The sequence below is a fragment of the Pongo pygmaeus genome, chromosome 1, assembly GCF_028885625.2.
Source record: "Pongo pygmaeus isolate AG05252 chromosome 1, NHGRI_mPonPyg2-v2.0_pri, whole genome shotgun sequence".
Classification (NCBI taxonomy): Eukaryota; Metazoa; Chordata; class Mammalia; order Primates; family Hominidae; genus Pongo; species Pongo pygmaeus.
This window is the reverse complement of record NC_072373.2, coordinates 211,642,468-211,667,036: the sequence shown is the minus strand read 5'-3', so window position 1 is coordinate 211,667,036 and position 24,569 is coordinate 211,642,468. Positions and strand designations below refer to the sequence as shown.

Here is a 24,569-nt window from a genome sequence, read left to right as displayed (position 1 = left end):
GCTCTATAGCCATGCAATGACCAGAACAGAAAGAAGCAGGAAGACTCTTCAACAGAAGCAGAATCAATGCAAAGCCACACCATTGGTTACACGGCTCTCTGACACACACTCACTCGTGCAGAGAAAAGAAAGAGGGCATACTAACCGGTCCAGCTTGGTTAGGGACTCAGTTTCAGAACTTGGGGGAGAAGCAAAGAAAAAAAAAAGGAAAAAAATGTGAAGCTCAGAGAAACCTGGAAACACATCCTAAGCAAACCATGTATGGATAGGGTATCGGGGAAAAAGAAAGAGAAAGGAAGGGAGGGAGGAGGCTGCTGGTGGGAGGCAGTGATTCCAAGCAAGGCTATTCTTGTGACTTACAATGTAAGAAACTCAAAATCTTACATCATGAATTATAATATTTCATCTACCATGGCAAACCAGCAGCTACCTAGCACAAAGAAGCCAAGCAAAATGCTTAAGAATATGCCACTGTAGGGAGACTTAAGGAAACTCTAGACTCTGCTACAAGAGGCAGCAGACAGCCTCTCTTGCTGGCAATGTTATTATCACAGAAGTAGCTACGCAGAGAAAGATGATGAAAAGATGATGAGCTCAGAATGGAAGGGAGGATGTTTTCCTATCATTTCAGCAAGCCTGGATCCTAATCTAGAATACTGGCTTAAGCATCGTGTAGCCTGTGGCCTCTGGCTACTCTAAAGGGTACCTGAGCATTAAGAGAAGGGACAGAACTTCTGCCCAGGGAGAGACTCTGGTGTCAGATGACTCTGAGCACATTTTTCAGGCTTTGCACACTAAAGAGACATTGAATGTGGGCGAGTTGTATGAAAACTTAAAAAAATTCCAGGCTAGCCTTGAGATGGTTATTAGAAGCTGGCTCTCTCAAGACACAGGAAGGTTCTGCAGTGAGTGGAAAATGTAAAAACTGAAGCCAACCCCTGCCAGCACTGGTACCTCTCCAGGACAGTTCCACTGGTCGTAGCGGGGGCAGCTGAGTCGCTATCTCCAGTGCCGTTGCTCTGGTTCAGATTTGAAGGGCAGATGTTGCTGACAGAGGCAGAAGGGAATTCTTCTGGGGGTTCATCAGGCCAGCCAAACTGCTCCTTAGTCTTGCCATAAATTTTTACAGCATCTATCATGGTGACACCTGCTGGATCCACCGAGGCCCCAACTGCAATAAGCAAGAGAGGCCTTTAGGAAGCACATTCTCTAAAGAGCCACCCCTCCAAAACAAAGACCAGAACAGTTGGAGCAAAGAAGTAAATCACGTCAATTTTACAGACATAGAGAAACTTTATCTTCTGAGATATTCGCAGCACTTTAATCGTGTATAGATGCTGAATACATGTGGTAAAAGTTCCATGGACCAAAAGCCGATTACGTCTCCTACTCAGAAGAGTCCCTAACCATCACTGCAAGGGTCCTCTTCTGCTTCAGAGTATTGTATCCCCTACGCCTCACTCCCAGGGGTCTCTACACACTTTCTTTGTTCAAAGTACAGATCATGATCATTCACACAGCAACTATATCTAGAAGAAAGAGTATCAGACAGTGGCCAATAAATGACAGAGAAATGCAGTCTTGAGTAAGGCTCAAGGATTTGTATTCTGAGAGTTTAGTTTCCAGTGGCATAGCAAGCCATTGCTAACCATCTCTCAGCCATGTGTGACCTGAGGTCTTCCTCTGTGCATTAAGAAAGTCTTGCAATTTCATGTCAATCTGCCTGCTCTCGGCCTAAACACAGAAGTAGCCCCATTAGTGAGGCAGACACAATACTACAGAATTGAATACTCAACAGAGTGCAGCCCTATCTTTACCGCTAGCATGCTCCAGTGTACTCCTTTCCTGTCACCTTGCCTCCTTAATACATCAAATGAAGCTCAAAGTTTCCTGACAAAAGGATAGAAAAATCAGTAGAGTGGACAGATCCCAGAATATTGGAGAGCCACAGGCCAGTGGCTCCCAATTTCGCAGTCACAACGAGGACAGAGTCTGCACCAGGGGTTGGTGACTCACTGAAGAGGTTCAGCTTCTTATCAGCCTGCAGGGCTTCTTCTCTGGTGAAGGGAAAGTCAAACCAGCGTGAGCGACTCAGGTTGAGCTGCATAGTTCTGCCGAAGATCTCAATATACGATGGGGCCCGTTCTATTGCTTGAGTCCCAATCTGGATCCGCATGCCTGTCATCACCATAGTGCTATTGTTGTTACTAATCTCAATGGTGAAGCCTCCGGGCTGTAAGGAGACAAGGCACACATCAAGAAACTAACAGAACTTCTTAAGTTTTAACTAGGACTCCTTCTTCTCTGACATTGTCTCAACATGTGAAGCTCATTAAAACTTATCCTTTTAACTCCCTGGTAATGACTTCCTTGTTTCTAAAAATGGGAAAATAGGAAAAGAGAGCAGATTCTCTTCAATGTCAGGCTTCCTTCTCCCCAGTATTAACAACCTCTTTGGTGTCCTCTACACAGTAATCCTGCTGGTATCAGTGGAAACTCAACCCGTACAAGTCCTTTGCCAAGTGAGTAAGAATATCCATTTTTCTAAGGAACCATTTAACTAGAACCGAGGGTTGTGACTGTGAGTATATACTCTATACTTGCATTCTAAAAGGAGATGTGTTCTCAAACCATATTGTTTATGAGTCCTTTTACCCAGGGATTGATCCCAGCCCAGTGCCATTCTTACCTTGGTGTTGGCCACATACATGCCAGTGGAATTCAGCCGGTGTTTTATCTGTTGTGCATTATAGACCTGCAGGAGGTCATTACCACCAAACTCCACATCTGTCAGCTGCTGGTTGTGTTCAAAAAAGTCAATGGGGAAAGTCACCTGGCTAGACGTGCGGGTTGCTGCAGAGAACGGTACCAGATCGTCAGAGTCTCTCCCACCTCTGCCCTGACACCACTGGTAAAGACTCCTCCCAGACAGAGCCCACACACATACTCTAATCTAAACAAACTCTGCATTATAACATTTCCATCAGCATGATGCCTACATGTGGTTAGCTCTCCAACGGTTGTTATCCCTAACTATGACATGTCCTAGCAATACCAAGAAATCTGGCATTGGTATTGGGTGTACAGTTAATAACAATAGGCTCTCCTGTAACTGGGTTATTTAAAATAAGCAATAGAAACTACTTCTTTAATGAATGTAAATGAATAAACCATTCTTTCAAAATAGACTCTAGAGCAAATTTAAGGTAATGTGATGATCCCTGTAATGGTCTTTGCTTAGCTGGATTTGCTCACTGCTAAACTCAAGCTTTCACTTTCCTGAAGAGTCCTCAGTCAGTCAAGTGCCAGACCACCACCTCAGAGACCTGTGCTGGGCTCTTCACTACTCAGTGGGAAATTAACCAACTGAAGAGGTCTATACTTCAATCAGTTCTTCAGGGAAGTCATTCTCCCTAAACCTAGAGAGAACAATCTCTCAAATAAGGTCCAGGACATAACTCATTACTAGGCACCAAAGAACTGCTGGCCTGAAACAGGCAGCCAATGGGTGCTTGACATTTGGAACCGTGACTCTGCTTTTGGGAAATTAACTTTACAAAATGTGCAAGTAGGACAGTCACATTTCTTCACAGACATTTGCAACAGTCTATTCTGAGTCACTGTCTAGAAGACCACCATTCCTACTCCCCAACAAGTCATCTGAGAAGGAGCCTTACTGATTGTAGCTGTTTTGCGCTTTCGAACAGGCTTCATGATGCTGATGACACTGCTGGGCTGCAGGGATGGCTGCAGCCAGTAGGAGGTGTTCTCCACGTTGGCCATGTAAATGCGCAGGCTGCCGTCCTCACACAGCAGAATCATTGTTGTCCGCTGCTGCTCATTGCAGGCCGTATGCCTAATAGCAACCATGTCTTGGATCTAGGAGGAGAGGACAAAGGAGGGTCTTCGTTCCCACACCTACAGATCAGCATCCTCACAGAAAAAGAGGCAGAGATGCAACTGGTTTCACGGTCAGTTGAGGGGCTGTACAGAAGGGTGGCAAAGAAAAGGCATCTAGAAGAAAAAGGACTGAAAATCTTTTATGGGCCTCCATTGAAAGAGCTGGGGAAGTGAAATGAATATACAAACATAAAAAGAGACTAGTTCATAGCAAAGTAATGAATGGGAAAATCTGGCACTGACCTTTGCTTTAGCAGGAAGAGTCTTAATCTCCTGGATAAGAAAAGTGTCTGGTTTCACCATAACTACCAGCGGCACCCCTGTAGTTTGCTGGACACAGCACACCAAGCCAGGGTGGTTCATCACCTCAGACCACTGGCAAAGAGCAGGAGAAGTCTTACTGCCACCATTGGAACTGCAGACAACAAAACTGGCCACAGTTAGAGGGTCAATCACCATTTAATAGTTCTTTTCTTGACCTAAAAACCATCCCCTAACTGACTACGTGACTCCAAAGCAATATCCTTGGCCAGGGACTCAGATTATCCACAGGTTAGTTTTATTCCAAGCCATGCACACATGCTCATACACCCCAATGCGTGCTTCCGGCAGGGCAGTCCTCATTTGGAATCTCCACTGTGAAGTTCCATGTCTGAAGAACAGGTGGCCCTATGTGCCTAGAGGCTGTCAACTGCAGAGGGCCATGGAGCTGCCTAAGGCTAATGACCCATTGTCCTATCAGGATCTCCAAACACATCGAGTTAGTGTGAACTGGTATCCATTTTATTTCATCCCAAACCATGTAATTCCCAAAGAAAGGCCTGAGAGAAAGTGCTACAATGGGTCATCAATGGCAGATAAGAAACAAGGGAATACACCATAAGCCTCTTCTTCCTCCTCCCTAAATGAAACTCTCACTACCTTATACACCCCTCTATTATCTGCAAACTTGGTGAAAGTCTCTTCCTCCCCCATATCCAACCATGCCCCCATTACTGATACATTCTATTTGCTAACAGAGTAAGTCTCCCCAGGAGAAAAACTTAAAGGGCATTATGGCAGAATGAATGTCTAAGAGAAATTTACGTTCCCTTCTCACATTAAAATCACATTTATAACATTAACTATAGATTTTCCTTCTGAGTAACAGTGGACCCCTAAACTACCTCTGATAGCTTGGGGTCTCCACAGTGGAGGACAAACCGTGCAGACAACCCAACCTGCCAAACCCGGATGTTCCTTGATTTTAAAGATACCTAGCAGGGGAGAAAAAAAGGTTGGCTAGAGAAAATTAAGTTTCACAAAACTCAGAACAGATAGCAGATAGTGGGAGTGGAGATCCCTCATTGAATGTGGACACTGTGGAAGTTGAACATTAAATGTTCATTCCCACCTTTTGATGTTGATGGGGAAGAGTTGCAACACCTCCAGGGTTGTCCTGCTGATGGTGGCTGCAAATGATTTGCCTTGACAATAGCTGAAGAACAACATCTGCAACACGTGGGAGTAGTACACGGACACACCGCCACCTGCCACCTGGCTGTTACTGTCCTGCTGGCACAAAGACACATATTTGCAGTAATTCATGTTGCCTTGGCTACCAATTTCCGGTTTATACTGGTTATTAGTTTTCAATCATGATCAGTTGCTCTCATACTCTAAGCATGAGATCCCTGTGGGTAAATCTTACAAAGACCCTGAGAAAAATGGAACTTGAAGTTGAATTAGTTTAGCCCTAAAGGATAAGAGATTTTGCTATTAGGTAGAAAGTTAGATGGAAAAACAAAGAAAAAGAAAAAAAGATCCAGTTAGATGAAGTCCACAGAAAAATGTTATAAAAGAACAAAGAAAAAAGAATAGAGGAGTTGCTAAATAATTAAATCTGGAATAGAAGGAAACAGCAACATGTGCTCTAACCTTCAGGTCCTCATGATTGATTTCCAACACATTAGTGACATAGAAGGGTCCCTGCTGGGCACTGCTGGCCTCTTCCATAAGCTGAGTATAGATGTACCCAGCCGAAGACATTATAACAATGATGTTCTTTCCCTCCTCATTGAAAAGGAAGGTAACATCTCTTATCTTTGAGCTTGGCAGGAGAAAGTAGAAGGTTGGACTCAAGGCATCAACAGACAGGTCATAAATCTGCAGGACGGAAGAAAAATTAAATAAGGGAAATCTATCTCAGTCCCATCCCCCAAATATCTTAGTGAATCCAAATAGCCGGAACTGACCAATAACGGGCATTCATTCTCCATTCAATAAAAAATTGGGGTGTTAGGCACTGGTCTTATAAAGATGAACAGAACACCTTTCACTCTCCTTCAAGGAATGAGTAGGGGACAGACATACATAAATAAATTCTGAAACAAGTATGGTAATAGGTGTGCACTTGGTACAGTGAGGGTAGAACCAGAATCAATTCCCTATTGCCTAAAGACAGAAAGCTCCTACTCAGCAACATAGCAAAAGTGACAAAATATGGCTTATTATCATTTTTAGAGACAGGGTCTTGCTCTATTACCCAGATTGGAGTGGAGTGGCATGATCACAGCTCACTGCACCCTTGAACTAAGCCTCAAGTAATTCTCCACCTCAGCCTTCCAAGTAGCTGGTATTACAGGTGCAAGTCATGGCACCCAGCTGATTTTTTAACTTCTGGGAGAAGCTAGCACATAATGATTCTGGATTTAAAAGCAGAAAAATTCTAGGACCATATCATCAACGAACTTTAACTGTACCTTAACAAAGTCTGCAGTGACAATTGCCAACTCGGTCTGTGAACCAGGTAACCACACGGCTTTGATGATGAAGTTCCCCGTTGCCAACTGAGGGTGCAAAACCAAGTGATCCGAAACAGAGCCTGAGCTACTAAAGGTGAGCACATGGCAGTCCTGGACAATGTTTAAGAAACAAAATGGTGAAAAGATGATCTGAAAAGTGGGCTATAATTCATTTCAGAGTAATGACGTTTCCTTTTTTCCTCTAATATCCCCTGCCCTCAGACAGTATTTAGACGTCTAGTAACATTCAGGTTTCATGAACACAAAGATTACTTCCAATATTGGAGAAATCTGAAAGATCTGGGAGAAATTCAAAGAAAAATTCCTTTTGCATTTCAGTAAAGTTTTAATCTCAACAATGAATTAGAAAAAGTAGTTCTGAGAACAGGGGAGAGAAGATGACTAGAATCCACAGCTCAAGGCAATCAAACCTAGATCCGGATTTTTACCTTTAGCCCACAAACCGCCAAGTAGTCTTCCTTGCAGGGATTTCCTGTGAGGCTCAACACAGTAAAAGGAACTGGGGCAGAAGCCAAGCGGGTCAGAGTTAACTTCCTTTTGCTGGAATCCGCTTGCTTCAGGAGTGCAGAGAGCTGCAGAACAGTGATCTGCAAAGGAACAATGACCAATTTATTCTTACTCATGGTCCTCTCAGAGAAGTCAAAGTAAGTAACAAAAACTCTTTCAATAGGGATAACAGGTGGCACACTTTTTTCTTTACAGATAAGTCTAGTAGGAAATCCTAGATCAGTATTAGTCTCTATTATTCCTGGCTAAAAGCCATGGAATGTCTTTCCATGGAGGACAGAACAGATAAGTAATGAAAACAATTTCTCTTTATATAGTTCACAAAATAGTTTAAGAATACCTACGTACCACTGTCCTTTTCTAGTTTTCTATGAAACTGTTTTTAAAATAATTTTAGAGTTGTTTTAAGGACTATCCATATTTTCACTTGAAATAAAAGTTAAAACAACATTAGTGGTGATGGAGAGGCCAGAATATAGAAAAGTGTGAGTTAAGATACCTAGCACTCTTCCAACTTCTACTAGCTCTATAAAACAATACAAATTTACTTATATCCTTAACAGAGCTGGGATGGCATGGCAGGACTACATAAGCAACACTGAGTGTTTCTATGAAAACTTTTGTCTCTCAGCTTATGCCCGCCAGAGTGACCAAACAGGGCAAGACTGGGAGCCAAGCTGTCCTCGGTAACTGCTAATCATTACTTTTTCCTGAGGGCTTGAAGAATAAGTTTTGAGTGGAAATTTACTAATTAGAAACAGTCCTAGTCATACCAGTTCTAGGTCTAATCAAATCAACTCAGGGTTCAAGTATTTGAAAAGCTCAACGAGATCTGTCCCTAAAGCATTCTTAGAACCCAGTGGACTTTTTCCCACAGAGGGCTAATCCAAACGTGGTCATCAATTTGTTTTGCTTAGCATTTAAGACAATATGACCTAAAGTAAGCGCACAAGAATTGGAGGACCCACCTTGCCCTTCTCATGGCTGACAGCCAAATGTTGGCGGCGTCCATGGGGAGAGGAGAGCACACACATAGCCACCCGCCTGAGCACATGAGCGCTGATCAGCTGCCGGATGGTCTGGCCCTGGTCTCCACTGTAATTCATCCGCACATTCTCAAAGGCACCTTCCTGGGAGCCTAAGGTGGGAACCTGGCAAAGAAGGAAGCAGAGAAAGTGGGCAGTAATGAGGCAAATAAAATCAAGTGGATTCACACACTATTCATGTGACTGAGACACTGCACAATTCAGTCATTCAAAAGCAGTGATTTCAGCCTCCAAACCATGGATGGCTGGGTAAATGTGTTTAAGTTATTATCAATCCATTAAGAATAACATAGTAAATGTTTTCATAAAGCTAAACTTAAATACAAAGTACTGGTCTTTTAAAAAAAATGTTAAAATGTCCAATCTCTTACAAATTGTGGTGACAGATGACATTTGTTTTCATTGATCTAACCTAGCAACATAAAAATCAGCAACTTTATGGGCCCCCAACCCAAGTATTTTTTCGCTTCATCTTTAATATCTAAAAACCAATGCTCTAAAAGTGTGACTGATTTTATGATTTCTTTTAATTCCAAGAGTATCAAATAAAACCGTGACTCATTTTTTTTTTTGGAGACAGGGTTTCTCTCTGTCACCTAGGTTGGAGTTCAGTGGTGAGTGCAGTGATGTGATTATCAGCTCACTACAGGCTCGAATTCCCAGGTTCAGGCAATCCTCCTGCCTCAGCCTCCCAGGTAGCTGAGACCACAGGCATGCACCACCACATCTGACTAATTATTTTTGTATATTTTTTATAGAGACAGGGTTTCACCATGTTGCCCAGGATGGTCCCGAACTCCTCTGGTCAAGTGATTTGCCCATCTCAGCCTCCCAAAGTGTTGGGATTTCAGGCATGAGCCACTGCACCTGGCAAAAACTGTGACTGATTTTAATAAAATGCAAGAATATATATGTGTATCTATGTGTATATTTCCAACTGACTATTATTCCCTTAAAAACAGCCAACTTTGGCTGGGCACAGTGGCTCACACCTATAATCCCAGCACTTTGGGAGGCTGAGGTGGACAAATCACTTGAGCACAGTTGTTCGAGACCATCCTGGGCAACATGGTGAAATCCTATCTCTACTAAAAATACAAAAATTAGCCAGGCATGATGGTGCACGCCTCCAGTCTCAGCTTCTCAGGAGGCTGAGTGAGGCATGAGAATTGCTGGAACCAGGGAGGCGGAAGTCGCAGTAAGCTGAGATCATGCCACTGCACTCCAGCGTAGGTGACAGAGCAAGACTCCATCTCCAAAAAAAAAAAGCCAGTTTATGAGATCTATTCATATATCTCATTCACAATATTTGTTCACTTCCTTTTTGGAATCGCCACCACTTTACTTGCTATTACTTAACCCTGCTGCTAAAAAAGGCCAAGAAGGCCACATCAGAAGTCTATATTCAGTGCTGAGCAGCAGGTTTTAAAGTGAATAATGACTTATACCTTATAACCCATGTGACATAAAAAACTAAAGGAAAGTTATCTAAAGGACTATATGCAAAAGAGGACAAACATTATTTTGTAAGTTAGATGAACTTTAGAGAAGATACAATAAAGTTCTATTTTCTAAAAATAAAAATTCTCTAACTATTCTAATTGCCCCAAAATGGAGTTCCCCACCTCTTGGAGATTCACATATTTATATGAACTAAAAAGGAGATTTATTCTCTTCATTGGCCAAAATGACCCCTGGATTCCCCAGCCCCACTCCTTTTTTTTTTTTTTTTTTTTTTTTTTTGAGACAGAGTTTCACTCCGTCGCCCAGGCTGGAGTGCAGTGCTACGATCTCAGCTCACTGCAACCTCCTGGGCTCAAGTCATGCTCCCACATTAGCCTTCCGAGTAGCTGGGACTATAGTTGCTGCACCACCACGCCAAGCTAAATTTTTTGTGTGTTTTTTTGGGGTAGAGATGAGGTTTCACCATGTTGCCAAGGCTGGTCTTAAACTCCCAGGCTCAAGCAATCCACCTGCTTCGGGCATCCCAAAGTGCTGGGATTATAGGTGCACCCTTGGCCAATTCCCTTCTTTTGAAGCCACACCTCATATGCTGATTTTTACACTGTTCATGATATGTTCTGGGCATGTCATGATGTCTTAGATTCTAAGTTTTGGATGGCCAAGCATCAACTGCTCTAAGTATACTCCTCAGAGCATCTAGCACATTTTGGGATCTCAATAAATTTGTTGGTTCCCACAGCCACCAAACCTCATGGCCCCAAGACACTCACCATCAGCTGGTCTGTCATCTCCACTGCCTTCTCCACTGTGTGTAGCTCACTGAGGGCTTGCTGAGCACGGCTGCTGCTCCCGACGGCTGAAGCTTGCTGGAAGTTGGTCTGAATGGCATCCATAAGGAAATTAAGCATGTCTAACACGAGAGGAGCGAAGGAGAAATTGGCCTGAGAAAAACAGAAAAAATACACAAGTGAAAAAAAAAAGAAAAACAATGGATCATACTCGTAAAAATCATCTTGCCAGTAACTTCCTTCAGAATCCAGCTACTTCACTTCCAGTTGGATATTCTAGCCATCTTCTCATTCTCATAATCCTGGCATTGATTCCAATCAATATGCATTTGTGCTACTAACTCCAGAGCAATCTTTCTAAACCAGGGGTCCCACACAGAGATCCTAATGCGCAAAGGCATCCCTCATATGAAATGAGCTAACTTCTCTCCTATGTTTCTAGAATGGTTTGGGTTTTGTACCATCCTTGGGAAAATTGAGAATATATACACTCAAATCATTTTGTTTTCTGTGTTTCAGATAAGGAACCCTGGCCAAGAAAGGGTACTCTACAGTATGACACAACTAAAATTTATGCTTCCATCACCCCCCATAATACTCCTAATAGTGCTCAGTCATAAATCCTTCCCTCGTGATGACAATACATAGTATTTGCATTCACACTATGAAAATGGGTAAAGGAGACAATGAGTTGCAAGAGGAGCCGTGTGCGTTATTTACTCTCACACCAATTCAACAGGCCCTGAACTCTGTCTGCTTACTAGGGAGCATCAGTCAGCCCCACCTGGTTCTGTAATTCCTCCCGGCAGCCCTCTACTGTGCGGCAGAGGCTGCTCTTCTTGGGCTTCTCTTCGTCAGCAACCTTTCCATCACTGATGGTAACCTTGGCTTTGTCAGCTGGCGAGGAGGTGCTGGCATGACGCACTAGACTCTCTGAAATCCTGGGTTCACTCTGAAATGCTGACTCTTTCATGGTAGAGCTCATGCCACTGCTAGGAGTTCTCTTCACCAGAGCCTAGGGACAGAAAATGTCAGAGTCCCTAAGTTCTTGCCTCAAGCACAGAGGAAATACTGCCTGAGATCTCTGAGGAAAATCTGACCCAAAGAAGAAACTGGCTAAGCGTTTCAATGTTATCCAAAAGCCTAAATTCTGATCTTCATAGTATTCACCTAATATCTAACTTCTTTACCCACTCACAGTATCAAGCCTTATTATAACATCTGAAATTGTGGGGAGGTCTTAGGAAAAACGAACTACAAGATCTCTAAGGAATCTGCTGGTTCTGATATTCTAAATGAAGTGCTTAGGCCACAACTGTGCAGATCATCAGTGAGTGAGCTGGAACATATTCCTAGACTCAGGTATCCTGGAGGTGATGGGAATTGTCCAGTTTGGCTTCAGTAATCCCATGTCACTAACAAGCCACCCTTTATAGCTCAGGGAGGGTCCTCTCACCAAACAGCTGCCATCTTCCTTGGCTCCACAGTCACAGAAGAAGGATCCATACTTGGCATAGGAAATCTCATGATCCTTGTGGCACACCTTAGCACACACTGTGCAGACACCCACGCCATCCACCATTTTGCAGGTGTGACAGTGGTACCTACAAAGAACAAGAACCAGCAAATAAGCTCAGAAGTCCCAACAATCGGTGCCTAGCAAATCTTCACCTTAAAGGAAGAACTACTCTTACCAATGCTGGTTCATGAATTCTTTCTGTGTGATCGTAAAAGTGCAGAGTTTATTGCAAAGAGAATCTTCATCCTTCAAAAATAATAAGTCTTTTTAATTCGAAATATATCCCTGCATATAAACACCCACAAAAACACATGTGCCTCAATGCTCTATGTGGGGAGTGAATTGTTGACTCATAAATGACCAGTGGAAATCTACCACAACTGGAAATCGCTAGCTGGCTGAAAATCTGTTGTTACTTCAGGTGAGTGAGACCTTAGGGACTTGTGGTTAAGAAAAAACATCTTATGCTTTCTCTATAGGGGAGCTTCCACTACCCCCATGAAGAACTTATCCCTAAAATTCCATTTGGAATTAAAGACTGACAAAGCAGGACAAGGGACTCTGGGAAAAGCTTATGAAAAAGTCCTTTCCACAAGAGATTAGATCCCCATGCCTTGCTCTGAAGGCCTAGAAAAATGGGGTCTGGCAGCAACAAGGACTAGGAAGTTTTGAAGCTCGCAGGAGGCTGGAAAAAAGAGCCAAAAGCTTGGTACCATGCCAGTTAGTCATTACCTTGAGAGGTTAACTTCAAGGTTACTTAGTACTTACTGAATCCTCAGCCTGGGAATCTTCCTCTTCCACCGCCAACTCCTCCACCCAGTCTGAGTCTACTTCAATGGCCCGCTCTTCCCCATCCACTGAGAGATGACTTGGGCCTTGACCATTACTCTGGCTCAGGGCATTCGTGACATCAGCCAAGTAAGACATGATATGGCATGTGCACTCCAAGATCATCACATGCTGTAAGAGAAGCCCCACAGCAACTTCAGATTCTCCATGTTTCATTATGTAAACCATGTTTTCTCAAGCTTTTTCAAATAAAGCTCAAGATCAGAGAAATGGTATGAAAGCAGAGAAGAAAAACAGTGTGTTTTTATTTATTAACCAGCTTTTACCACTCCGTCCCCACGTAGCTGGTCAGTAAATTGTACTGAAGTAACATGTATTCATTCATTCTTAGGCACAAAGACAGCGCTTTACAAAGTCTTGTAAGATGAAGTAGGATTGAAATTAGAAGAATAGAGTAAAAACAGATTAAAACCATTCAAGAAAAGACCAGATTAGAGTATGAAGAGACTCCCATTAGCATTTTCCCCCTAACATTAGCATTTTTTAACCATTAAGTGAAAGTCATTTTAATTATCAGGCTTTAAAGTAACGCAGGAGAGGAATAGCTTCAGAAATCAAGAGAAAAAAATTCTAGCAAATCATTGCAGATAGTTCATGCTTGCCTAGAAAACCCAATTAATTGGCATCAAAGACTCAGATTTCTAAGTTCCTTTGCTCTGCACTCTGACATGTCAGTGCTGAAAGGATAAAGATCAGCAAAAAAGGAGGGAGTAATGAATGGTACCATAGTGGTTCTCAGAGGCTAGTTATCTGTTCCTAGCCACCTATGCCAGTTCATGGGTTGGGCAGGAGGAGAAAATGCCTGAATGCAGGATTTCTGTCAGTTTCAAACCCCTTTTCTCACCAGAGTAACCAGAACCTTCAGGCAAATTAAACAAAGCTTAGCATCTGGACTAGAGCTGAGGAGGCTGTATTTGGCCTCTTATAACACTGACTTAGAGTGGCACAGTTCCAAAGCCTGAGCAGGGAGACAGTTTCCCATAACATTCCAATATCTTAGCATGGCAGGAACTCTATGTTTTAAGAAAGATTCTGTCTGCTTATTTACCAGTATATTTCCTTCCCATCACTTCTTGCCAGCCAAAAGATGCCCAAAGGCACACAGCAATTACATATTTCTAGATCTTTGAGATTATCAGCCTTATCCTTGGTAGGCTAGCCAGGCACAGAACTCAATAGGAACGAGAGACTTCCACCTGACCACAGAGGTGAGAATCACCTTTCCCTTCACCCCCCACTGTCATTCCTCACGTTTCTTACCTTTCCATGCATTACATTGGCATTCAGTTTTTCAACCACATTCTTCTGTGACAGGTATTTCTTGCTGTCCCAAAGAAAAAAAGAGGGGAAAGAGGAGACACAAAATCATCTAAGAAACCAAAGAAATGAGGCATCTTCATTAACTTTGAATCAATCTGAGGACACTGTGAAGCAGAAGCATTCTTGAAAACTCCGTGTACTATATAGTTATATAGCTTGCGGTGCTCTGGCCTTAAAATTATCATTAACACTTGGCATACTTTCCCCAAGAGTTATCTTGGGAACAATAAACAGGAAACTCTACTAAGAAAATGATGAAGATGAAGTCTAAAGTGAACAGAGCTATTTGCTACCCGCCCCCCAACCCCCAAACTCCAATAAAAGGGTAGAGATTCAAATTTCTTCTATACTCACTTTGAGCTATAAAGAAAGTAACCCACTTCTCCAAGATCAATGTTGTAACCTACAGATACAACTTCATCATCTTACCATCTGCTCAGCCAATCCACAGCAGCATTATGAAGCTGAAGGTGACCAGCACCTTGACCTGCACTGGCCAGAGTGGCCATCACAACCATAAGTTCAGGGAAGCCAGTCCCATCACCGTTGGCCAGCATCTCTGTTGCCATGGGAGTCAGGGTGCCCAGAAGAACAGCACACACGCCTTCCCCAACTTGGCTAGGAGAAAAGAAAGAGCAAGTTGGTGAATAATCAACAGGAATCTCCTTCTGTGTGTTATAAGAGAAGTTTTAAATTAAACATTAAATACATAACTATAATAACAATCCCAGCTTTGGACTTGGGCTAGTAGAGCATAAAACATTCATTCAGGTTGTAACTGACAGGCCAAGTCATTCCAAAAGTTTTTCTGTGGGAAAAAAATCAAGGAGCTACACTAGAATCCTTGAGTCTAGAGAGACGTAGATACGAAAATGTTGAAAATGCTAAGACTGGTGCCCGAAGGAAAGATAACTGCAAATATCAACGTATTTCTGGGGTTGCTAGGGAAACACGACAGCAATGTAGTTGTTCTACCTGTTTTCCCGAACAATGTATGTGGTCAGTAACTGCAGCAGCTGCCGATTCTCCTGAATTACATCCAGCTGATCAGAATCTTTTGGGGGTGATGTAGTCATGCGGGTGAGCCAGGCCTGCAGGCGCACAGGCTCCACACAGGCCAGCTGTGCCAGGGAGCCACAGAGATGCAACAAGCTTGGGTTAGGGCTCTTCTCAGCTAGGAGGAGAACAAGAGGCCAGGGTCAGTAAAGAAGGGCAAGAGGAAGGGAAAGAAGGGGCAAATTATTGAGCCAGGAAAAGGGGAAATGGCTTCAAAGCCAGTTTTCAACTTCCTTCCAAACTTTCTCTGAGGGATTCTCTCCAGTTGTTAGCATTTTCATGCTATAGTTAAACTCAGGCAGAAGATATGCACAGTATTAGCCGGACATCAAAGTTCCCATAAGAAGATTACTAAAAACTGTCACTCACTCAGCTGGAAGAGTTTGGTGAAGAATTTCAAAACTCGGTTACAGAATTTAGCAGAGAGGTTCTCATTGGCTGTTGCCATCATGATCTGTACAAGTTCTCCACTGGGAGGCAAGAGGGGAGAAAAATGGAAAGAATCACATTAAAGCCCCACACGAAAAGCATCCTTTTTTCACAATCTCATCTCCTCTGGGGAAAATGGCCACTTATGAGTCAATAACACAAGGTGTTCATGAAATTAACCCCCTCACCAACAACCCCAAGGAGTCAGCAATTAACTCCCCAAAGTGCAGACACCTAACCAGGCCTTAAATATTGCTGATAATAAGTACCTAAATCAACATATATAGCTCCTTGCTTTCAAGAGGCATTCAAAAAATATTCACTGAATAAAGCAAAACACGGCTCACCTGTCAGAGAAAAACTCCTCCATAGCTTTACGAGCCTGGCTACTTTCCAGCTGCTTTTCCAAGTACTGGAGACATTCCTCCAGGATGGATTCATCCAGTCCACTGAGGATCAAACGGAAAACTTAACCACCAGTATTAAGACCTGTTTCAATGTCCTCCTCATGGTGATTTATTAAAATCTAAAGTTTGTCTGTTTGACCTTGAGGGCAATGTCCAATTTTGTTTTGGCAAAGCTTAACATAAAGCCTGGCACAAAGTAGGTGTTCAATACATGTTTACTGAATTAATAGCAGCCCCTCAACTTTATTTTTCTATCCTCTTCATTAGGAAGATGAACAGGAAAGGCATCTAAAGCTCGGTCCTAATCCAGATCTGCCAGTGATTTAGGGAAAAAGACACTTTGGACAAATCATTTCTATATAGCTAAAAGTGTCTGAAATTATTTATCTGTTGAAAAGAAAAAGAAAAGAGGAGACAGGGAATAAAAGGAATCCTTGATGAAAACCTGGACTACTCAACAACAAAGAGACAGGAAATTCCAACACGTGGCACCTTCATTTGTACAATTCTCAGTGGGGTAAAAGTGAAACAGAACTGTTCTTTACAGCTCATCTACAGCAATGTGGCCTAAACTACCAAGGTCCAGCTATGCTGTGGGACCGCCCATTCCACACTCATTTCAGCAGCACAGTCAAGAAAATTTTAGAAATCAGTTTCAGTGAGCTCCTCTGTACATCTCATCAGAGCTAGTGCAGCACTTGATAGTCATTAAAAACAATTTTAAGTCTCCAAATCTAAACATCTAAGTCTTCCATTTTCTTAATGTCTATTCCTAAGAATTAATCACAAAAAATGACTCCAAAAAACTCTTCACACATTTCCACATTAATGCAGAATGCACACAAGTACAGAATTTTCTGTTGAAAAACACAAATAACAATAAGCTGGCCATGTGTGGTGGCTCACGCCTGTAATCCCAGCATTTTGGGAGGCCAAGATGGGAGGATCACTTGAGCTCAGGAGTTGAAGACCAGCCTACACAATACAGCAAACTCCATCTCTACCAAAAAAAAAAAACCCAGCTGGGCATGGTGGCATGCACCTGTAGTCCCAGCTACACAGGAGACTAAGGTAGGAGGATTGCTTGAGCCCCGGAGGCAGAGGTTGCAGTGACCCCACTGCACTCCAGCCTGGGCGACAGAGCAAGACCATGTCTCAGAATAAAAAAAAAACCACACACACAAAAACAATAAGCTATTAATGACCTAAAGGCAGCAGTGTTGGTACATTTCACTGATAGCAGCAGTAGGTCACAGGAAACCTGACTGTTCTCCATCAGGCTCACCTGTTAGGATCTGCATGATTGGCCAGAATGTTGTAACAACCAGTGATCAGCTTCTCATAAACACGAGCCAAGAACTCATCAGACTCAGCAGGGCCCAAGATGCGTTCCAGGGAGTTGCTACTGATCTCGGCAACACTCTCAGTGCTTGATTCCAAAAGAAGAGGTAGCAGGGTCCGAATTACCTGTGGTGGGTTCATCTCATCTGACCAACTTCAGCAAAGAAAATGAAATCGAGTTAGTGAATACACTCTTCCAAAAAGCTGCAAAGCAAGGACGGGGTAATTCAATTACTTGCAAGGGGAGAGGAGAAGGGGAATTGCACAAGGGTCTTTATTCCAGTCTTTTTCCCATGATAGCTATTTTATACACAGGTATCATCATACAATTTCATATTCTTCTTTTTCATTATTATATCAGAAACAAAAATCATTTTCATTTGAAAAATCCATTTATTAAAACGTCAAATTAATGAGCTGCATTTTATAATATTCAACAAAGAAAATTAACTGAAACCAAAGCAAGTATTCCATCCCAGACAAGCCTTCTAGAAGAACTGCCAGGAAACTGGATCACTTTTAGGGCAATACGATATAAGACTTTACCTGTTACCTATGTATAAGAAGACAATAGTCCCTCCATTGGCCTGACCTAGTCCCTACAATGGTGAGAATTTATCCCACTATGATTCTGGAGAAACATTATCAAATAATCTGTCACTATCACTTTAAAATTTAAACCCAAGACATCTCCAAATTGCAATATATCTTAAAGCCAGCAAGCCTTTTCTGAAAAATACTACAGAGAGGAGGAAGTACTCTATTGTCTTTCAGAACTAAGTTAAAAAATCATTCTAGGTAAGCGCTTATACTTTAAAGCAACAGGTTCTTTTTGCTAAAGAAGTATACAAGAAAGCATTACTACATAGTTATAAAACTCTCACTGTCCCTCTTTAACCACAATAGAATACAGACATAGAGTCCTTGGGGCTATGTAGTAGGTACTTACACAATAAGATCTCCAGTCAACCTGACCAGTGAGAGGAGGGTGTGCTTCAGGGAAGCAGCCAGGGGCAGACTTTGGCTACAGAGAGTCCCCAGGTGTGCAGCCTGCACTGCACTAATATAACTCTCTGAAGGGATGGTGTCATTGGCAAAGGCATTGCGCTGAAAGGAAGCAAAGCAGATGTAAATGGATAGACCATCTACCCTGGAAAATTCTCACATGGAAAAAAAAACTGACATAAACTAAGACCCCACTGACGTTTGTAAACAATAGCCTCTACTCAGTATACACTGTTATTCATGCTGGGAAGGGAAGTGGGGTACAGAAAAGGAAGCAGTTAAATTTTAATTAGTACAAAGTTAACAGTTACATGCAACGAATATCCAATACCACTTTCAAATGATTAGAGTATAATATAATGCACTATATTTAAAGTAAAACGATTGTTTGTCTATAATGACTGAGAAGGAACTGGATTTTGCAATGCATCTGGTCTCTATTAAAGTTCTGGGTGGTGTAAACAGAGGTCACGATCATAAAGCAGGGATAACAAGACTATAATATTTAGCTTTTGAAAAGAACTTCAGTAAGCGAATAATCTGTTAATAGAGGTAGTGTGCGCAGAGGATATACAAAGAGCAAGTAAACTGACAGAAGACTCAGTAGTATCGGCTGGGCGCGGTGGCTCACGCCTGTAATCTAAGCACTTTGGGAGGCCAAGACGGGCGGATCACGAGGTCAGGAGATCGAGACCATGCTAGCTAACACAGTGAAACCCCGTCTCTACTAAAAATACAAAAAAATTAGCCGGGCGTGGTGGTGGGCGCCTGTAGTCCCAGCTACTCGGGAGGCTGAGGCAGGAGAATAGTGTGAACCTGGGAGGCGGAGCTTGCAGTGAGCCGAGATTGCGACACTGCACTCCATCCTGGGCGACAGAGCGAGACTCCGTCTCACAAAAAAAAAAAAAAAAGAAGACTCAGTAGTATCTAAAAGCCTAGAGAAGCTAAAAGCGACCCTGTAAAACTGTTACGAAAGGAGCAGTTTCCTGACATATAACCTACAAAGGAAACAGAGTTAACATGTATTGGGAATTCCTGTGCCAGGTAATATGCTAGGCACTTAACATTCAATACACTGAATCGTCACAGCCCAACATTCAATTGGTGAAGAAACTGAGGCTCAAATAAATAAAATGGTTTGTCTTCTGATAACACAAACTTCTAAGCAAAAAGCCATATGAGAACCAACTAGGTGATTAAATGCATTGATTAATGATTCAGCCATAGCCGATATTACCGCAATATATGAAGATATCTTGGTAGCTAGTTTAAGCCTAATTCCTTTAGGCTTACGAACAAAAGACAGAATGGCTAGCACTCAATATTTCTACCCGTGGAACAGATAGGGACTCACCCAGGATCCAATATTGGGAAATTCATTGGTATTGATGTTGTTCCAGGACTCACACACAGCCTGCACTGACGATGGCAAATTCTGAACCAGTGTCGGACCTGGAGGCAACAGAAAGGACAAGGAATCATCACAAGAAAGAAGGAATGACACAGAACATTTTAAAAGCCAAGCCCAAATGCAGAAAGAAACAGTACAGCCCAGGCTGTCAAAATAATTAGTAAGATAGCTTAGATGGATATTTCAATAGCAGTACTATGTCCAAGAACCAGTTAATTGCTTAATAGCTAACACTCTGAATTGTAAGGTTTTCATTTCCCATCATGTTCACTTTCTAATCTTGCAAGTAAAGAAGACAAGTGAAAATAAGATGCGAAGTGAGGGTGAGTCATTGCAAGTCAGACTGAAATCACCATTAAACAAACATCTGCTCCCCTTCTATAAACAGGTATCACTTTTCTCTTGATCTCTTTTCTCTTTAAGACAAATCTTAAGGGCAGGGATCATAACACACATTAAGAACAGCATTCAATGAAGCGACTGTCTGAATGTTAAATGAATATTTAAAGCTTGAAATTAAGGAAAATACAAACAATTGTAAATTTTAAAGGGTAACTACTGTACTTATCTCCAATCAAGCCCTTTGATTTTCCACCCTAAATTTCTACCAGATCATTCCTAACCCAGCAAAGAGATTTTTCCAGGCACAAAGTACTAGCTTGCTAATCTTCCTATCCCCTATAAATGAAAAGAACACCAGCCTGGCAACATAGAAAGACCTCATCTCTACAAAAAAATTTAAAAATTATACGGGTATGGTATTATGTGCCTGGGATCCCAGCTACTTGGGAGGCTGCGGCAGGGGGACTGCTTGAACACAGGAGGTGAAGGCTGCAGTGAGCTGCAATAGCGCCACTGTACTCCAGCCTGGGTGACAGAGCAAGACCCTGCCGAGAGAAGAGAGAACAGAGCGGGGAGAGGAGGGGAGGGGAGCAAAGATCTGTGCTAAAGACAAAATAGCCTTATGCTTTGGAACCAACAGATCCTGGTTTGGATCCCAGCTCTATCTCTTGCAAGATGCAGGATTGTGGACAAATAACTTCTCTAGGCCTAATTTCTAATGAGTAAAAAGGGGATCAAAGTAACACTTCATAGGGTTATTGTGAAGATCAGAACAGATAAACCTACCTAAATGCTTGATACACAAAAAGGGTCCAATAAATAGTAAACACCAGTAGGCACCAAGGGAGAGAAGCAGTAGTACTAGCAGTAGTAGCTGTTGTAATAATATTACTCAAAAGCACATTTGTTCTCTTACCCAGAGTATTTGCCTTGCACCTACTAGAGCCAATAGCCAAAACAGCAGCAAAGCCTTGCAGTTTCTCCTTGGAAGGTTTCTCAGTTGTTCCCTCTTCATTAAAGTTTTGCAGCAAATAGGCTCTGGGGAAAAAATAGGGGGAAAGTGAAGCCATAGGAATCTAATCCCACCAGTTAGGAAAAACTGGCCCCAGACTGGCTGAAAATCCTATATCTCAGTTTCCTATCTATTGAATGTAGTTGATAGTGCCTGCCCCTTCCTGGTCTCTAAGAATTCCAACGGGTAATCATTTCCCAAAGAATGTCCCCTCCCCTGAAATGCTCCCAAAACATGACTGCCCGACAAATAAGCCTGAGAAACAGTGAATACTATATCTATCCTCCTTCCCCACCTCAGAAGATTGACAATGTATACAGTAAAGGCTCTGAATACTATATTTTTTAAAACAGAACAGAACAAAAAAGCTGTTTATCCAACATTTTGCAAACTTACTTGACCAGGAACGTTAACAACTCAGTGTGGAAAGCACTGGCCTATTAGGCCAGATTAGAGTCTGTAAATTCCTAGAGGGCAATGACTTGGTCTGCTTTGGCTCCTGCCATAACCCTAGCACCTAGAAAAGTACCTGGCACGTAGCAGCCATACATATTTGTTCAAAAAATTTGCCTCAAACAACAGTCCTCTATCTTCTGCAAGGCAGTCACACTAAGAGACAAGGTTAGTTAAGTCTGACAAAGACCTAGGTCCCTTTAAAGCAGCATAAAGCCCACAGAGCTGGGCACAGTGGCTCACACCTGTAATCCCAGCACTTCAGGAGGCTGAGGCAGGTGGATCACCTGAGGTCGGGAGTTCAATACCAGCCTGGCCAACATGGAGAAACCCCATTTCTACTGAAAATACAAAAATTAGCCAGGCATGGTGGTATGCACCTGTCATCCCTGCTACTCGGGAAACTGAGGAGAATCACTTGAACCCAGGAGGTGGAGGTTACAGTGAGCCAAGATCACACCACTGCACTCCGGCCTGGGCAACAGAGTGAGATTCCAGCTCAAAACAAAAAAGCCCCATAGAACAGGAGTGAACACTGAGATCCTACAGGGACCAGATAAAGTAAATAAGCTTAAGACAGCACGGTGAAAACTGCTGTAAAGGGAACTAATTCTCAGCTCCAGTCTGTTACTGTTGTTTGGGAAGTCAGGCCCAGTTTTGCCAGTTCTTCCAATTTAAGAAAAGCCAGAAATCTAAACTTGTGAATAATCTCACAATTTTATATACTGAAATTAACTTTAAAATATTTAAACATCATACAGACCAAAGTCTACAGGGCGTGCAATTTGCAGTGTTTGTTATAGAAAGAGTTGAATTTCAAATAATTTCTAACTCATTTAGAGATTTTTTTTTTTTCTCCAACTACATATCATGACATGCAAAGAGCATTTAAGGGCCAGGCACAGTGGCTCATGCCTGTAATCCCAGCACTTTGGGAGGCTGAGGTGGGTAGATCACCTGAAGTGAGGAATTCAAGACCAGCCTGGCCAACATGGCAAAACCCCGTCTCTACTAAAAATACAAAAATTAGCCAGGCGTGGTGGTGCATGCCTGTAATCCCAGCTACTCAGGAGGCTGAGGCAGGAGAATCACTTGAACCCGGGAGGTGGAGGTTGCAGTGAGCCAAGATCGCACCATTGCACTCCAGCCTGGGCAACAGAGCGAGATGCCATCTCAGAAAAAAAACTTTTTTAATAATAATAAATAAAGAGCATTTAAGGAGCTTTAACTCAGTTAATAACAGAAATGACAGTGTTTAGAAAAATTACCTTTCTCTGTATCCTACAAGTAAAATTGTACAAAATATTTAAAGAATTATAGACATTAAACTTCCTCCTGACTCCTCCTGCACTATTTGAAAATTTCCTCATCAAGCACCCCTTCATACTAGAGAAGAAAGCATTATACCATGGGGGAAAAAAACCCTAAGCTGAAGAAAGGGAAAAATGTCAAATTCTGAGTCAATGGGGGATGTGCACAGAGTGAAGAGTGCATGTGCATCTCTGGGCAGGCATTTCACCACACCTGGTGAACGATGCATAGGTGTCAATGAGTTGTAGCGTGGCTGGAAGTAGGTTCTTGGTAATCTCAGACGACTTATGAGGATCAGTCTCAGCAGCCATCTTAGAAAAATGCTCATCCAAAGAGACCTGGACCTTTGAGATGGCAGCATCAAGGGTGTAGATGGACTGCAGACTGGGAATTTCATGCAGCTGCAAGATGGTGGTACAGTCGATACTACAGAAGGATGAGATCTTTAAAAATATGCAAAATATAATTAGTTGTGGCAATGGGCTATGGTAGAAACCAAGTTCTATCATTTAGGTTCCAATACTACATACCTGTCGAGCGAAGTATTCCTCTACTATTTCAACATCATATTTCACTGAGCTACACTTAGTGGTGGATGCCAGTTCTAGAAGTGAGCTAGCATGCTCAGCCTTCATTCCCTGTTTGATAAGGTGATCCTATTTGGACAGCAAGAAAAAGTGTTTAGGAGATCACTATAGGCAGAGTCCAAAGCTTTCATTATCTTCAAATTTAAAAGCTCCAGTAAGCACAAAGCACTTTGGCTTTGAATAGTCTTAGCAGCAAGCTCTGTGTTACCTTTATCCAGTTGACATAGGAGCTGATCCGGAGCCGAGAAGACCATCGCAGAGTGTGCAAGATGTCACATTCGCTCATCTCAGGTGAGTTCATGGATAGCTGGTTAATGTAAGTCTTTGATGGTGGTAAAATTCCTAGGATCCTCCACAGTATCAAGAAGTAATATTGAAGGGCACAGGCCTCCTGGAGAAAGGAAAAGGAGCATAGAGGTAGCACTTAGTATTGCCTCAAGATCTCCCTCACAGTACGAACTACTCCAAATACAACTTTTAAAGCAGAACTGTGTAGAGTCCTGATTTTAAATTGAGATTTAAAATCAATGGCCCCCAAGTCCATTCTCCAGATCTTTCTAGAGAGTGCACCTAGCAGAAAATGGCAGAACACACATACAAATAATTTGTTCCATATTCTGCACATTTCACAGAACAAAAAGGCTATTCCAAGACAACTTTGGCTCCCCAATAATTTACCAATTAACCAAAAGAGGGCAGAACATTCTGCTTAGCAGACCTGCAATCAGCTGCCCGTTTTTGTGGCCTGGAATTGCTTCTAGAATATAGAGACACATTAACAGAGCCACAGAAAAATCTCAAGTGTGAGGCTTTCAATATCACACATCAACCAGTATTCACAGGAGATATAGCACTTGGCGGGGACCACTAACTCTTAAATTACAGTTCTTTCAATGATAACCAAAAAAATGCAACAGCTGATTAAATTATCTTTAAGGTGAACATAGCTACCCAAACTACCTAGAAATACTCAAGTATCAGTCAGTTTTGCAAATCAATATTCAATAAACTGATCACA

General features: G+C 42.3%; 1 protein-coding gene across 13 annotated transcripts in view; it reads right to left on the bottom strand.

Moving 5' to 3' along the window:
- Positions 1 to 24,569, bottom strand: part of UBR4 (ubiquitin protein ligase E3 component n-recognin 4) — a 136,303-nt gene that overhangs the window by 75,636 nt on the left and 36,098 nt on the right. For 8 of the 13 annotated variants that reach the window (XM_063667865.1, XM_063667903.1, XM_063667873.1 and 5 more), the window contains exons 23-49: positions 23,760 to 23,942; positions 23,495 to 23,620; positions 23,178 to 23,407; positions 21,105 to 21,226; positions 19,790 to 19,887; positions 18,380 to 18,537; positions 17,375 to 17,584; positions 16,030 to 16,131; positions 15,623 to 15,723; positions 15,173 to 15,371; positions 14,627 to 14,815; positions 14,138 to 14,201; positions 12,797 to 12,988; positions 12,204 to 12,274; positions 11,966 to 12,113; positions 11,294 to 11,524; positions 10,492 to 10,662; positions 8,180 to 8,362; positions 7,133 to 7,291; positions 6,642 to 6,794; positions 5,818 to 6,045; positions 5,294 to 5,454; positions 4,144 to 4,315; positions 3,678 to 3,879; positions 2,690 to 2,853; positions 2,017 to 2,233; positions 955 to 1,171 (exon numbers count right to left, since the gene is read on the bottom strand). In XM_063667865.1, coding sequence (XP_063523935.1) covers positions 955 to 1,171; positions 2,017 to 2,233; positions 2,690 to 2,853; positions 3,678 to 3,879; positions 4,144 to 4,315; positions 5,294 to 5,454; positions 5,818 to 6,045; positions 6,642 to 6,794; positions 7,133 to 7,291; positions 8,180 to 8,362; positions 10,492 to 10,662; positions 11,294 to 11,524; positions 11,966 to 12,113; positions 12,204 to 12,274; positions 12,797 to 12,988; positions 14,138 to 14,201; positions 14,627 to 14,815; positions 15,173 to 15,371; positions 15,623 to 15,723; positions 16,030 to 16,131; positions 17,375 to 17,584; positions 18,380 to 18,537; positions 19,790 to 19,887; positions 21,105 to 21,226; positions 23,178 to 23,407; positions 23,495 to 23,620; positions 23,760 to 23,942 — 4,451 coding nt within the window. The remainder of the gene's footprint in view (positions 1 to 954; positions 1,172 to 2,016; positions 2,234 to 2,689; positions 2,854 to 3,677; positions 3,880 to 4,143; positions 4,316 to 5,293; positions 5,455 to 5,817; positions 6,046 to 6,641; positions 6,795 to 7,132; positions 7,292 to 8,179; positions 8,363 to 10,491; positions 10,663 to 11,293; positions 11,525 to 11,965; positions 12,114 to 12,203; positions 12,275 to 12,796; positions 12,989 to 14,137; positions 14,202 to 14,626; positions 14,816 to 15,172; positions 15,372 to 15,622; positions 15,724 to 16,029; positions 16,132 to 17,374; positions 17,585 to 18,379; positions 18,538 to 19,789; positions 19,888 to 21,104; positions 21,227 to 23,177; positions 23,408 to 23,494; positions 23,621 to 23,759; positions 23,943 to 24,569) is intronic. The other 5 variants (XM_063667869.1, XM_054503764.2, XM_063667908.1 and 2 more) reach the window with 1 other exon arrangement.